This window comes from Geotrypetes seraphini, chromosome 8 (genome assembly GCF_902459505.1).
Source record: "Geotrypetes seraphini chromosome 8, aGeoSer1.1, whole genome shotgun sequence".
NCBI lineage: Eukaryota > Metazoa > Chordata > Amphibia > Gymnophiona > Dermophiidae > Geotrypetes > Geotrypetes seraphini.
In genome coordinates this window covers 95676642-95690475 of record NC_047091.1, presented here as the reverse complement: position 1 = coordinate 95690475, position 13834 = coordinate 95676642, and the positions used below count along the sequence as shown (strand labels likewise).

The following is a 13834-nucleotide window of genomic DNA, read 5'->3' as shown; positions in this document are numbered from 1 at the left end:
ATCCACTTTTATATCTGCAGTGTTGGATTTCTTCTGCATTTATCCAATTTAGGCCTCAAGACCACTTCAATTTGAGTTCATCTCAGTGCAATCAATGCTTTTCACAACCCAGTTGATGTTAAATCTCTAACTGCTCATCTTGTTGTGTCCAGATTCATTAACAGACCTTTTCAAGGTCAAACCACTTCCTGTAGTCTGGGAACTCAATGTTGTTCTCTCTAGACTTATGAAGTCTTCTTTTGAACCAATGTCTTTGGCTTATCTGAAATACCTCATTTGGACAGTGTTTTGTTTTTTCTCATCTTTTTTACCTCTGTTCGAAGAACTTCAAGCACTGGTGGTGGATCCACCGTTCAGTGTTTCATCATGACAAAGTTGTTCTTCACATCCATCTAAAGTTCTTTCCAAAAGTAGCCAAGGAAGGTCATCTAAATCAATCTACCATTCTTCCAGGGTTCTTTCACAAGACTCTTTCTCATTCTGGAGAAACAGCTCTTCGTATTCTCGTGTCAAACGAGCCTGGGCTTCCTACTTACAGAGAATTCAGCCACATAAAGCATCTCCTCAACTTTTTGTCTACTTCAATCCTAATAAGTTGGGATGTCCTATATCCAAGAGAACTACGTATATCTACAGGGTTAGCAGTTTGTATCCTTTTCTCTTATGCTTAGGCTGGGCTGCAACTGGAAGTTGCATCAAAGCCCACAAGATCTGAGCTGTGGCAGCTTCTCTTGCTTTCCTACGCTCAACTCCTATTGATGAAACATGTAAAGCTGCTACTTGGTCCTCAGTTCATATATTCACATCTCGCTACAGAAGGGAGGGTCACTACAGCCAAGCAGTACTGTAAAATTTATTTTCTTAATGGCCAACATTTCCTTCATCCCATTCTAGTAAGTTAGGGAGTCCCACATGTGAGAATATACTGCCTGCTTGTTCTGGGATAAAGCACAGTTATTTACCGAAACAGGTGTTATCCAGGGACAGCAGACAGATATTCTCACAACCCACCCACCTCCCCTGATTGGCTTCTTAGCTTGCTTATAGAACTGAGGAACTACGAGCCTGTGTTGGGCGGGAAGGCATTCGCGCATGCGCAATATGGGCAGTTCGCAAACTTCCTTAAGTTCTTAGTGGCGATACACTTTTAAAGCTGTTCGTACTGGGGCTCCATGGATGACGTCACCCACAAGTGAGAATATCTGCCTGCTGTCTCTGGATAACACCTGTTACAGTACGTAACTGCTTTTTAAATAAACACCACTTCCATATGGCGACCAATGTAGTTTTATCAATAGAGGGGGTGCTTTTATTCCCTTCTTATTTTTCATCAAAAACCTAGCTACTGTATTCTGTGCTATCTGCAGTCTTCTCAACAGGGTACAGGGTAGACTCGTATATAAATCATTGGAATTGTCAAAGAACAAAACAATAAAAGCCTGTACTGCCAACCTAAACAAATTAGAGGTTAGGAAAGATCTTAATTTCTTAACCATTTGCATCTGCCTAACAACCGAAGAAATATGATGAAACTCTATACCATCATCCTCCCAAACAATTCCTAATACCTTTAATAAGATACCTGGTGTAATTGCAACTTCCCTTCCCCATTTTAAATTGAAGAATGTAGTCTCCCAAACTGGATCCTAAAAACATAAAGTTGTGGATTTATTGGTATTCCAAACCAGTCCACTTAACGTGAACCAGTTATCCAACTCCTCCATACAAATACAATCTGTTATTTGTTAATAATAATAAAATAATAACTTTATTTTTATATACCACAGTACCACAAACAGTTCAAAGCGGTTTACAGTGTAAGAGACTGTACATTTACAGCGAAGATACAATGAGAACTGTACATATTCAGTAAAGGTGTTTATACAGCAAAGAACATATTCAGTAAAGGTGTTTATACAGCAAAGAACAGTGTAGATTTACCATGCAGGAGACTGTACATATACAGCAGAGATATGTATATAGTGGAGAGGCAGTGCGAGAGGCTTATAAAGAACAAAGCAGTGTACAAAACCAATGCAGGGTGGTGAATGTCAAGAAGACAATCAGTGTCAGCTATAGGATGGAATATTTGATTATTTGGTGATGAGGGAGGTTCAAGAAATTTGTCGTAGAGGAAAGATTTGAGAGATTTCCTGAAGGATGAGTAAGATGGGGCAGATGAGATGAGGGTGGTCAGGCAGTTTGTCCATCTGCCAGCTTGGTATGAGAGAGTTCTATTGAGGAATCTTTTGTAGGTGCATCCCTTTGGGGAAGGGTAGGTAAACAGGTTGGCATTACGCGTGCGAGTGGTTCCAGGGAACACGAAGTGGTGAGACAGATAAATCGGGGATAAGCCAGTTAAGGTTATAATTATGCTTGTTGAGTCTAATTATGTAAATCTCAGGGGTGACCTGGGGCATGAAAGATAATTGAGGGGGAGGGGCAGGGCACCAGCCAGCCTTGTCTAAATGCCTTATATAAAGCAAAATGTTATTCAGTGTTTTCTTGCTTGAAGTTCTGTAGTTGTAACGATGAACAATTCTGATTGTTCCTCATGACTTAAAAGTTAAAATATAAAAGTACACACTATTTCAGAATGAAATATAAAATGTGGTCAATATTTATAAAGTATGAAAGAGATCATGGGGCTCATTTCAAAGCGCTTAGACACACAAAGGGCTCCTTTTACTAAGCCGCGCTAGCGGTTTTAACACACGCACCAGATTAGTGCGCGCTAGCTAAAAATCTACCGCCTGCTCAAAAGGAGGTGGTAGCAGCTAGCACAGGCGGCAAATTAGCGCACGCTATTCCGCGCGTTAAGGCCCTAGCGCGACTTTGTAAAAGGAACCCAAAGTACCATAGAAACCTATCTGTCTGTCTAAGTGCTTTGAAAATGAGCCCCCACACCTCATAATTTTCCCCACTCCATGAAATTACATGGGAATACTTTTAAAACAAATAGGAAATATTTTTTTTACTCAAAGAATAGTTAAGCTCCTGAACTCGTTGCCAGAGGATGTGGTTACAGTGGTTAGCGTAGCTGGATTTAAGCAAAATTTGGACAAGTTCCTGGAAGAAAAGGCCATAGTGAGCTATTGAGACAAACATGGGGAAAGCCACTGCTTGCCCTGAATTGGTAGCATGGAATGTTGCTACTTTTAGGGTTTTTGCCCAGTACTGTGACCTGAATTGGCTACTGTTGGAAACAGGAAACTGGGTTAGATAGACTGTTGGAAACTGGTTAGATGGACCATTGGTCTGGCCCAGTATAGCTATTCTTATGTTCTAATGTTCTTATTACTGACAGGTAAGATCTGGAACAATTTTTGACAATTTTCTGATCACAGATGATGAAAGGTTTGCAGAAGAATTTGGAAATCTTACTTGGGGAAAAACAAAGGTAATGCATTTTTTTTTTTTTTTCAATAAGTTTTATTGAAGTTTCAAATAAAGAAATACAATAAAATTAACAGAATAAGAAAACAAGGATAACTGTCACGCTTACAAGATTACAAGCATTAGAGTAAACAGACATTTAATCCAGTTATGGGGTCTGCTTCTTCTGCACTCAACATGTGTTCTAGAGCATAATACTTAGGAGTCAGTTTTCAAAACTGTCTTGTAAGTTCACCGGAGAACAGTGTCAGGTTAGTTTAGGCTTGTCTATGTTGCCTTTATAAAATAGGTGCCTATTTTATAAAGGCAATGAAAATCTCAGCACTTGATTAACTTAAATGGAGACTATTGCATAATTCAGTCCGTTAAATGCAAGAAATTATCTTACAAATGTTCCTCACTCCATTTTAAACTCCTTTATTCACAAATTTTTGTATTTCATAGATCCTCAGAGGGCCACCACACACTCAAATGCATTTCATAGTGTGGGCTTTATGCACCCTTTCGTCACTGGACCTGATTTTTTAGTTAAATGTAACATTTTAGTGTTATAACTAAAGTATAGGTATTCTAAAAGTACTTAGCTTTTAGTTGACGCTAGTCGGGAGGGTAGAAACATAAGTATCCAACATGTTTCGCCCGTCTGTCTCACAGGGCTTTATCAAGGCTCCCTCTCCCTAGAAAAGTTTACAAATAAATCAAATCATAAACAAGTATCCTAAGTATCTATACCTTTCCCGTATAACCTATATTTAACATTCCTGTTTGTCTTTAAAACAAGTGATTCCTTACCGTTCAGTAACAACTTACACCAACCACTGCGTCATTGACGAAATGGCGGTCACGTATTTAGTCAGCTGTTATATACGCTATCATCACGACGACGTCCCGTCCTGAACCCTTTAAGAACATTCCCCTATGGAAACGATTTTTAGATGACATCTTCTTCCTCTGGGAGGGCACTGAGGACAGTTTGGTTGAATTTTGTACATGGATGAACACCCTTAATCCCAATCTTCAGTTTGTCCCTCATTTTAGTACCACTCGGATTGAATTTTTAGACATGCTGATAAGTAAGGACCAGTTTAGGATAGAGACAACTTTGTATAGGAAACCGGTGGCCCGTAACACCCTGCTCCATTTCGATAGTTACCACCCTTACCAACTGAAGTTTAGCCTGCCCATTAGCCAGTATCTACGGGTACGGAGAGTATGCTCCTCCTTAGAAGAATTTAAAAGAGTAGCAAAGGACCTGGGTAATAGGTTTTTGGAGAGAGGATACCCTAAAAAGTCCATCAAACGAGCCTATCTGAGAGCACGATATGCCCAAAGGGAGTTATTATTAGTGGAGAAACCTTGTACCACCTTGGAGGAAAGTAGAATGATCTGTGTCCTCCCTTTCTCCAAAGCTTCAGGGGTGCTGGCGTCCCTCATCAAGCAACACTGGCATATACTAAACCTCCATGAGATATTCACGGAACAGCCCCTCTTTTCTTATCTGAGAGGTAGGACTATTGGACAAGCCTTGAGAAAAATAGCACGTCCCCTAGAACAAGCAGAACACAGTAAATGTCATCACTGTCAATGGTGTGACTTCACATTAGAAGGGAGGCAATGGATTGACCCCCAATCAGGGTATGTAGTAACAGCTAGATCCAACACTAACTGTAGGACTGCTAGAGTGATTTATATTATAGTATGCCCGTGCGATTTGGTGTATGTGGGCCGGACTAAGCGAGCGATTAACATAAGGCTCAACGAACACAAATCTCGTATTAACACTGGGACGCTGCAGGCCCCTATAGTACAGCATTGGCTTGATAAGAGTCATGAGATTAATCAGCTGCGATGGAGAGTGATTGAGTCCATGAATGATGAAGAACTGGAGGGGGATTGGGAGGGTAGGTTAAATTTTTCTGAACAGAGGTGGATTTACCGCCTGAACACGGTGGCCCCTAAGGGATTAAATAACGAATTGGAGTGGGCTTCACTAATATGAGTATAATCCTGGGGTTCATTATTGTCATTTTCCAGTTTACAAATCACTAAAAATCACTTTGGATAAGCCAGTAGGTAAATTGTACGTCACACTATGACGTCCCTTAGAAGACGGGACGTCGTCGTGATGATAGCGTATATAACAGCTGACTAAATACGTGACCGCCATTTCGTCAATGACGCAGTGGTTGGTGTAAGTTGTTACTGAACGGTAAGGAATCACTTGTTTTAAAGACAAACAGGAATGTTAAATATAGGTTATACGGGAAAGGTATAGATACTTAGGATACTTGTTTATGATTTGATTTATTTGTAAACTTTTCTAGGGAGAGGGAGCCTTGATAAAGCCCTGTGAGACAGACGGGCGAAACATGTTGGATACTTATGTTTCTACCCTCCCGACTAGCGTCAACTAAAAGCTAAGTACTTTTAGAATACCTATACTTTAGTTATAACACTAAAATGTTACATTTAACTAAAAAATCAGGTCCAGTGACGAAAGGGTGCATAAAGCCCACACTATGAAATGCATTTGAGTGTGTGGTGGCCCTCTGAGGATCTATGAAATACAAAAATTTGTGAATAAAGGAGTTTAAAATGAAGTGAGGCACATTTGTAAGATAATTTCTTGCATTTAACGGACTGAACTATTTTATAAAGGCAACATAGACAAGCCTAAACTAACCTGACACTGTTCTCCGGTGAACTTACAAGCCAGTTTGAAAACTGACTCCTAAGTATTCTGCTCTAGAACACGTTGAGTGCAGTGGTGGGCATTGTGAAGGAACTTTCACTTCAGCTATCGTTTACCTCTTTCTGCATAATTAGCACAACTAGAGTTTTGCTTAAGCGATACTCAGAAAACATGGACAATAAAGCAATCTATTTTTTATGTTTTAGGATCCTGAAAAGAAAATGAAGGAGAAAATGAATGAAAGCCAAAAACAGAAGATAAGGGGAGAAGACAGGAAGAGGGCTGAGCAACAAAAACAGTGGCAAAGTAGAAAGGAAAAGAAAGAAAAAGAGTATAAAGGGGGGCCTGGAAAGGGTAAAAGTGGTGAGGATCGAGCTAAGAGTAAAAGACATAAAAAGACTGAGCTTTAATGCCTCAGAATTTCAAACAAAAGAAAATTATTAATGTTAGGTTTACAGTATTGTTGTGAGGGAAATTAATGGATTTATTAAATTTTGCCATATTGCGGCATTCTGTACATCACTTTGATATATGCATTAAAGAAAAGCAATTCAGCAAATTTTAATAAACATTCTCTATATTTTTCTGTATATGTTTTTATGATGTTATTTATATAATAATAAAATATAGGCATATTAGAACCAGTGAATGAGAAAGTAGAAATGAGACTGTTCTAAGGCTAATGAATTTATAAGGATGCAACCATCCAAGATACTAGAAATATGGTTTGAGTTTCATTCATTTTCACTTCAATAAAATTAATTATTGTGTTTAAGATAATGCTTGTTTTTATATTTTTGAAAGAAATTCTATAAAATACGGTAATTTAACCAGAGAACTTGCTGAAGAATCAAATATTAAACATGGATATGTTCCATTATTCTGTATTGACAACAACAATGTGTTCTGTGAAAGTTTTCCTCCAATTCTTGGTAATGTAAAAATTTGAGTCCCTAAATCTTATTTTTTAAACATCTTTCATGTAAAAATCTTTATCCCAGGACAAGCAGGCAGCATATTCTCACTGATGGGTGTCGGCACCAACGGAGCCCCGGTATGGACACTTCAAGAACTTGAAAAAAGTTATTGATGCCTGCACCACGCATGCGCGAGTGCCTTCCCGCCCGACGTAGGTGCGCGATCCCTCAGTTTCTTCTTTTCCGCGGAGCTAAGAAGTCGCGTTTCAACGGCTGTTGAAAATTTTTTATTTCGTAGTTTACTGACTTTTTGTCAGTTTCTTCTTTTCTTTCGTTGATAGGTTCTAATTATACTTTATTTTTTCTCTTTACCGTTGTCGGTTTGGCCTAATGGGGCCTTATGGATCGCCATTTTGTTTGCTCCCCTCTGCATGGCTCTTGTCCCGGGCTCGTTTTTCCTGCCCATTTTTCCTCCACACGGTTTTTTTTGTCGTGGTACTTGTCTTAACCGACATCCTTCTGTTTTAGCAATCTCGGGACCTCGGCCTTGCCGGGTTTTTCTTCCTTTGCTTTTTCCCTCTTCAGCACATTTTCATGTGTATTCTCCAGAAGCAGTTTCCCTTCGACGATGCCAGGAATCCAGCACCAGTTGACACCAGTGATCCGGTACCTAGTGTGCTTCCGGCACCGCTTCTTCAGTCCGCACTGCCTGTGATGCTTCTCCTTTGGTAAGTTGGTTTTCTCCTTTAGGCTTCAGGCCATTTTAGCAGTGAGTCTAATCCTGCCAACCTTGGTCATTATAGCAGTGAGTCCAGTCCTGCCGACCTTTTTCAGCCCGTCTCTGGCTCCGCTTCGACGTCAATGACTGTCTTGATATGGGCATGTTCATCTTCGAAGCATGGAGCGACACCGATGGTACCGCTCGTGAACCAAGGGTACCAATGTCCTTTTCTTTTCTTCTATTCTGGAGCCACACCTATGGTACCGGTCATGGACCAAGGGTACTGGTGTTCTTTTCTTTTCTTCTATTCGGCATCTTTTTCTCTTTACTGGGGCACGACCCTCGGTACCGGTCATGGACCAACAGTACCTGTGTCCTTTTCTCTCTGCTTGGGAATGACACCATCGGTACTGGTCATGGACCAACAGTACCGGTGTCCTTTCCTGTCTGCTCCGGTGGTGCTGTGTGCCTTGATACCGAGTTTTTGTCTTCTAGGGAGTGTTGCACCTTGGTACCGGGTGTTGTATCTTTTGGTACCGGTTCTTCATTTTTAACAGTGTTTCTTTCATGCCATGATTTTGATCGGCTTTGGCATATTTTCACGTCGGTGATGTCGACGTTTCTAATTGGTGTCGATCTCCCTGCTCGATGTCGATTTCTTTATCGATGTCATATTAATGTTGTCATTTCTGATCATTGTCGAAGTCCATATCGACATCCAGGTCGATGTCAGACTTTCTTGTCGATATCGACATGTTCAACTGTGATTTCAGTTGTTTGGGTGGTCAGCTCTATTGACACTATCTCTTCTAGTCCTGCCCGGTTGAGTTTCTTGATTCCAGGGACATTTTCACTTGAGTCTTCTCTGCTTTTCCCGACTCCTTTCCCGTGACACCGGTATGGGAAGGCTTTGCAGTCATCAAGCTGACTGGTTGAGAGGTTCTCTGAAGTGGTGGGTGCTTCTTCATCACATGTGCTTTTTTACCTTGAGTAGGGTTCGCAAAGTCTTCATAATTGCATGACATATCATTTTTTACAGACCCATTAGGGAACTTTCTGTAAATGCATTTCTTTGGGAGTTGACTTTGTACAATCATTTCTATCCCTACGGAATCTCTTTGCCTTCCTTGTACTTATCTCCTCAAGGGTGGTTTGCTTTCCTTCCTTGATCTCTATTGGGATCTTTTTGTCACGCCCTAAAAAGCAGTTCACATGTGTCTTTGTTTCCCTCCTGGTGGAGTTCCTCTTCCCGGCTAGTGTGTAGGCCTCTGTCTTTCTGGGCAGAGTGGCCAAGGCTAGGGACTGGTTAGCCAAATGGGCTTCCTAGATTTCTCTAGTGCCTGTATGGTTTTCCTTGGCATGCAATTGTGTACACATCCCATGTAGCCATTTTTCACTTTCAGTCCCTGTTTTTGCAGATCTGTTTTTTGCGGATCTGGTCTGCGTCTGAATGTGTGTTTTAATCATTACTCACCAAGTCAGGTTCTTGCATATGTCTGATTTCGGGAGGTGTTCCTGGGGTTGTGCTGGAACATGTTTCCTCTACATTATGGACTTGGTAACTTTCTCTGGCCGCATCTGTGTAGCAGTTTTCACTTTCACGGCGGCTGTCTTATCATTCTTCATGTACTCCTACGAGCCTAGGCTCTCTGAGTTTTCTTCATGTGGAGGCTTTATTCATTTCATTTTTTCACCCTGCTGTCAGACTCTGGTTTTCTTTTGAGTGTCTGCGTGGGATCTTAGGCAGTCCTCCTTGTTTTCTCCTCCTAATACCCATCGAAGGGTGCTCTCCGCTTACTAGTCTTTCTCTTACTTGTCAAGGCCACTGGATGACTCTGTTTTTTCTGGATTTCAGACCTCATGGCTCTGCTGCCTGCTTTTTCGGGCAGCTGCTACAGGCTCCAATTCATACGGCTTTCGAGCTGTATTTTTCAACTGTTCCCCTTCCCAGTTTTGGGGTTTTTCCTCCCAGCTTATTCAGGAGGGTGTCTGATTGTGCTGGCCACATCTATTCGATTACAGGCCTTCTTGTCTTTCCATTTTTTGAACATCCGATTTTTTTCCCCAGTTGTTTTTTCCCTGAGAGATGGTTTAGATGCTTCTTCATCACTCATCTCATTTTTCTTCAGCTTTTCATTTTCCGTACCCATATTCATGTCTGTGTTTCTTTGGGTACTTCTTGACTCCACTCTTCTGAGAGTGTTTCTTTTCCCAGATTGTTTTCAATCTTACACATGTTGTTTCTTTTGAACAACAGGCATTCTCCTGTTTCTGTTATACCACGGGTCGGACTACATTCTTGTACTCCTTAGTGGTCTTTTGTTTTCCAGTGGTACCAGGCGAGGGCTTGTCTCAAAGCTTGTATATCTTTGATCTCCTCTAATCTCTACGGAGGTTCCCTTTTCTTTTTGTTGCCTTCTTGCATGGTCTTCATGCTTGCTGCATCTAATTTCTGCCTGGGGGGTTCATTGGGCATTCTACAGCCTCAGGGTCTTTCGACTGCCAGGCATCAGATTTTTCCCATTTGTTTCCTAATTTTTTCTAATGATATTTTTTTAGGACCTCATGATTTTCATCATCTACTTTGGCCTCAAGTCCTCCTTCCTTGCATAGTCAATTCAGGGGTTTTACACTACATGTAATTGAGTAAGGAGTCTTGGGCTCTCTCCTGTTTTTGTGATCTTGGAGACGATTGGCCATCTGCCCTTGCTGCTATTCATAGGGAGCTGATTTTTCTAGCAGCCCATTTCAGCAGGATTCTTTAATCCTTTTACTCAAGGATTTTTCTTCGTCTGGCAATGGTTATTTTTCTCCTGGATTGGGCGAGCATATTTTCATATGTATTCCCTTTGCTTCTTCTCCTGTTGAACTTTTTCATCAAGCTCACGAGAGCTGTTACCACTATATTACATGGTGACCCAGTCAACATGGGTTCTCCCGTCTTTGTCCACTCAAATTTTAGGAGCCCTTTCTTCATTAGTTTTTTGGGGGGGCTGCGTCCGTTTCATTTACATCTTTCTCAGCCCGTTTGTTGTGTTGATTTCTGCCAGGACATCAGCCACTCGTTCTTGTTGATATCAAAAGTGGTTTTGTTTTCTTTCCTGGTGTCTTTTTCTCTGCCTGTTTCCACCTTCCTAACCGGTGTTATTTTTTCATGCTATTGCATTTTTTCCTTTGATCTGTCAAGGAGCAACCTCTTTCTGATTTCCTCTCTGGTTCCCAGGCTCATGACAGGGGTCTTTTCATGTGTGTAACCACACCTCATTCCTTCTTCTGTCGTCTGGACTATTCCTGTGGTTCTTTCCTGGTTGTTGATGCTACCATTTGTAACAATGGCGTCAGCTCCACTTGAGTTTATTACCTGGAAGATGGTTTTTCCTAATGTTTCTCACCTCTTCCAGGGGGATCTGTTGAGTTTCATGCCCTGCTAGCAGCTTCATCCTTATCAGTCTTGCGGGGGGGGGGGGGGGAGAGAGGAGGGTTGTCCTCCTTGTTACGCAGGTTGGAACCGCAGTGATTTTCTTCCAACTTTTTCTTTTGATTCAACTCAGTTTGGATATCCTATATTCATGGGAATAATTTTTGCTTGGCTGATTGCCTCTCTCTCGTTCTTCTTTACTCAGACTGGCCTGGCACGGGGATATCGTGTCCCAGTCCCTAAGTTCGAGTTCTGGCAGCTTTTGTTGTTTTCCTTATGGTTACATTACTGAGGAACTCTGTACAGCTGCCACCTGGTCCTCAGTTCATTTCTTCACTTCTCACTCTTATCTGTTTTCTCCAGACAGGATGGGCACTTTGGCCATTATGTTTTCCAATTGTATTTCTTTGGCCAACTCTCCCACCATCCCATCTCTGTTAGCTTGGAGGACACCCATCAGTGAGAATATGCTGCCTGCTTGTCCTGGGATAAAGCACAGTTACTTACCGTAAAAGGTGTTATCCAGGGACAGCGGGCAGATATTCTCACAACCCACCCAACTCCCCGGGTTGGCTTCTTAGCTGGCTTATCTTAACTGAGGGACCGCGCGCCTACATCGGGTGGGAAGGCACTCGTGCATGCACGGTGCGGGCATCAAGAATTATTTTCAAGTTCTTGAAGTATCCGTACCGGGGCTCCGTCGGTGCCATCACCCATCAGTGATAATATCTGCCTGCTGTGCCTGGATAACACCTGTTACGGTAAGTAACTGTGCTATTTCATGAAAGCTAAACAATGATTCCTTGTACAATGTATAGTACAAACTTATCTACGTTCTCTACAAACATCAGCCTTAAAGCAACAAAGATAAGTCTCTTTCAGGTGTTTCTTCAAACAATTTGTGAATATTTGACTTCTTGAATAACTTTGTATAAATATTTTCAGGTTTTCTGCTAAAAAGGACACACAAAACAGTAGGCAATACTGAAATATGACATACCTCCCCACCCATCCTCTCCCTTTCTGTGAACAAGCTACATGGTGAGACAAGTATAACTTACATCATCAATATCCACCATTTAAGATTCTACTATGAGCTTTGTGAGATAATGTTGACCAGAATGGCTCCCAAATATTGGTCAATAATCAACCTTGTTTTGTATCCCAGTCAATCAATCCCATACATTCCATCATCAATAGTTGAAACATACTAGAGCGCCACTGACAGGGCATGGGAGGATCCAGTGCTAGCCATTTGGGGCCTAATTTTAAAAATGCACCTAAAGTTTGGCAGCGGTAGGCACTCTACTGCCGCCTAACTTAATTGGTTATAATTGGTTTAATCTGCACTAATTGGCTGCACCGATTAAAAACCAATTAAAAAAAATTATTTAAAAAACAGAGGTGCCTAAGGGCACCTCCAAAAAGGCCATCATTATCCCACCTACAGAGGCGCCTTATGATGCCTAACACCACTGTAGGCATGGTTAATGCCGGAAGAGGCATTAGGCATTGTTAGGTGCCTTTGTAGGCACGATTCTTGTGAAAGGTAGGCACCGGAAATGTAGGCCTTTAAAACCATGGCTTACATTTCCAGTGCCTACCTTTCACATAGCCACAATTTTTCAAACGGTGCTGTTGCATGATTGACATATGATTTGCGGCTGTTTTTTAGATGGCTGCTGATAACGACGCTATTTACAGAATCAGGGCCTTAGTTAATATCACATCCCGAATAGCAAAGCCTTCCTAAGAAATATCTTTAACCCCTGTGGTACCCCTGTGTATGTCGAAAAGCCCACAGGTAACCCCTGTGTTCTGATGCCACATCGTCTGCTACATACACTCTACTTGAGTAAATACCTTGGTCCAAAAATTGTATACGAAAGAACAAATCCAGAACATAGCCTTAGGCTTTGTACATTTGGAACATGCCCCCAGGAGATTGTAGCCCAATATGCACACAAGGGTGCCACATAAAGTTGACATATAAATTTATAGCCCTACTCATAGTAAGACACATCCTGCAGCAAGCCACCCAGAGATCTCAGATAATTTTACTAACTAAATCTGAGGATACAACGGCTGAGTTTGTGCAGTGTATTCTGAAATATACTACTTTTTCTCCTAAAGTGGCGTCTTGTATTAAATAACCACACAAAATGAGGGAACACACTTCAGCTTAGAATTATATATATAGCAACTAGTGTATATTTTATTCTTTTCCTTTCTTGCTGAGGGTGTGACATATATTTATAACAATATAAAAACCAGCATCAAAGACTTAACAAGCATAGAGAGCAGGACAACTGCCCAAATGAACTATGCTTTTCTGGAGTACAGAAAACTATCGTGCTTAGCATGAAGAGGCTCCGTGAAGCAGGAACAGAAAGACTCCCTACATATATTTAAGATAAGTTCTACTCTTTTGCTTAGGTTTTTTTTTTTTATAAAGACAAGTTTTCTCTTCTTTTTTTTATATCCCTGCATTTTCTCGTTCTCAACTAATTATATCATAAACATAGTCCACAATTCGGGAGAAAAACCAAACTCAGTCAAGGGAAATTGAAAATAAAGATTGTGCAACCAGGAAATACAGAGATCTTTTGGATTAATTAAACAGCCTGAGTAGCGGGTGTCTTGGATAATTCTGGAGTTCTTATGGCTGCCTTGCCTTCCAAAAAAAAGTT

General features: G+C 41.2%; 1 protein-coding gene across 2 annotated transcripts in view; it reads left to right on the top strand.

The window, feature by feature from the left end:
* CALR3 (calreticulin 3) overlaps positions 1-6785 on the top strand; it is a 151985-nt gene extending 145200 nt beyond the window's left edge. For both annotated transcript variants that reach the window (XM_033956499.1, XM_033956498.1), the window contains 2 exons: positions 3308-3400; positions 6295-6785. In XM_033956499.1, the coding sequence (XP_033812390.1) occupies positions 3308-3400; positions 6295-6498 (297 nt within the window). In that variant the 3' untranslated portion in view covers positions 6499-6785. The remainder of the gene's footprint in view (positions 1-3307; positions 3401-6294) is intronic.
* The last annotated feature ends 7049 nt before the right edge of the window (positions 6786-13834 follow it).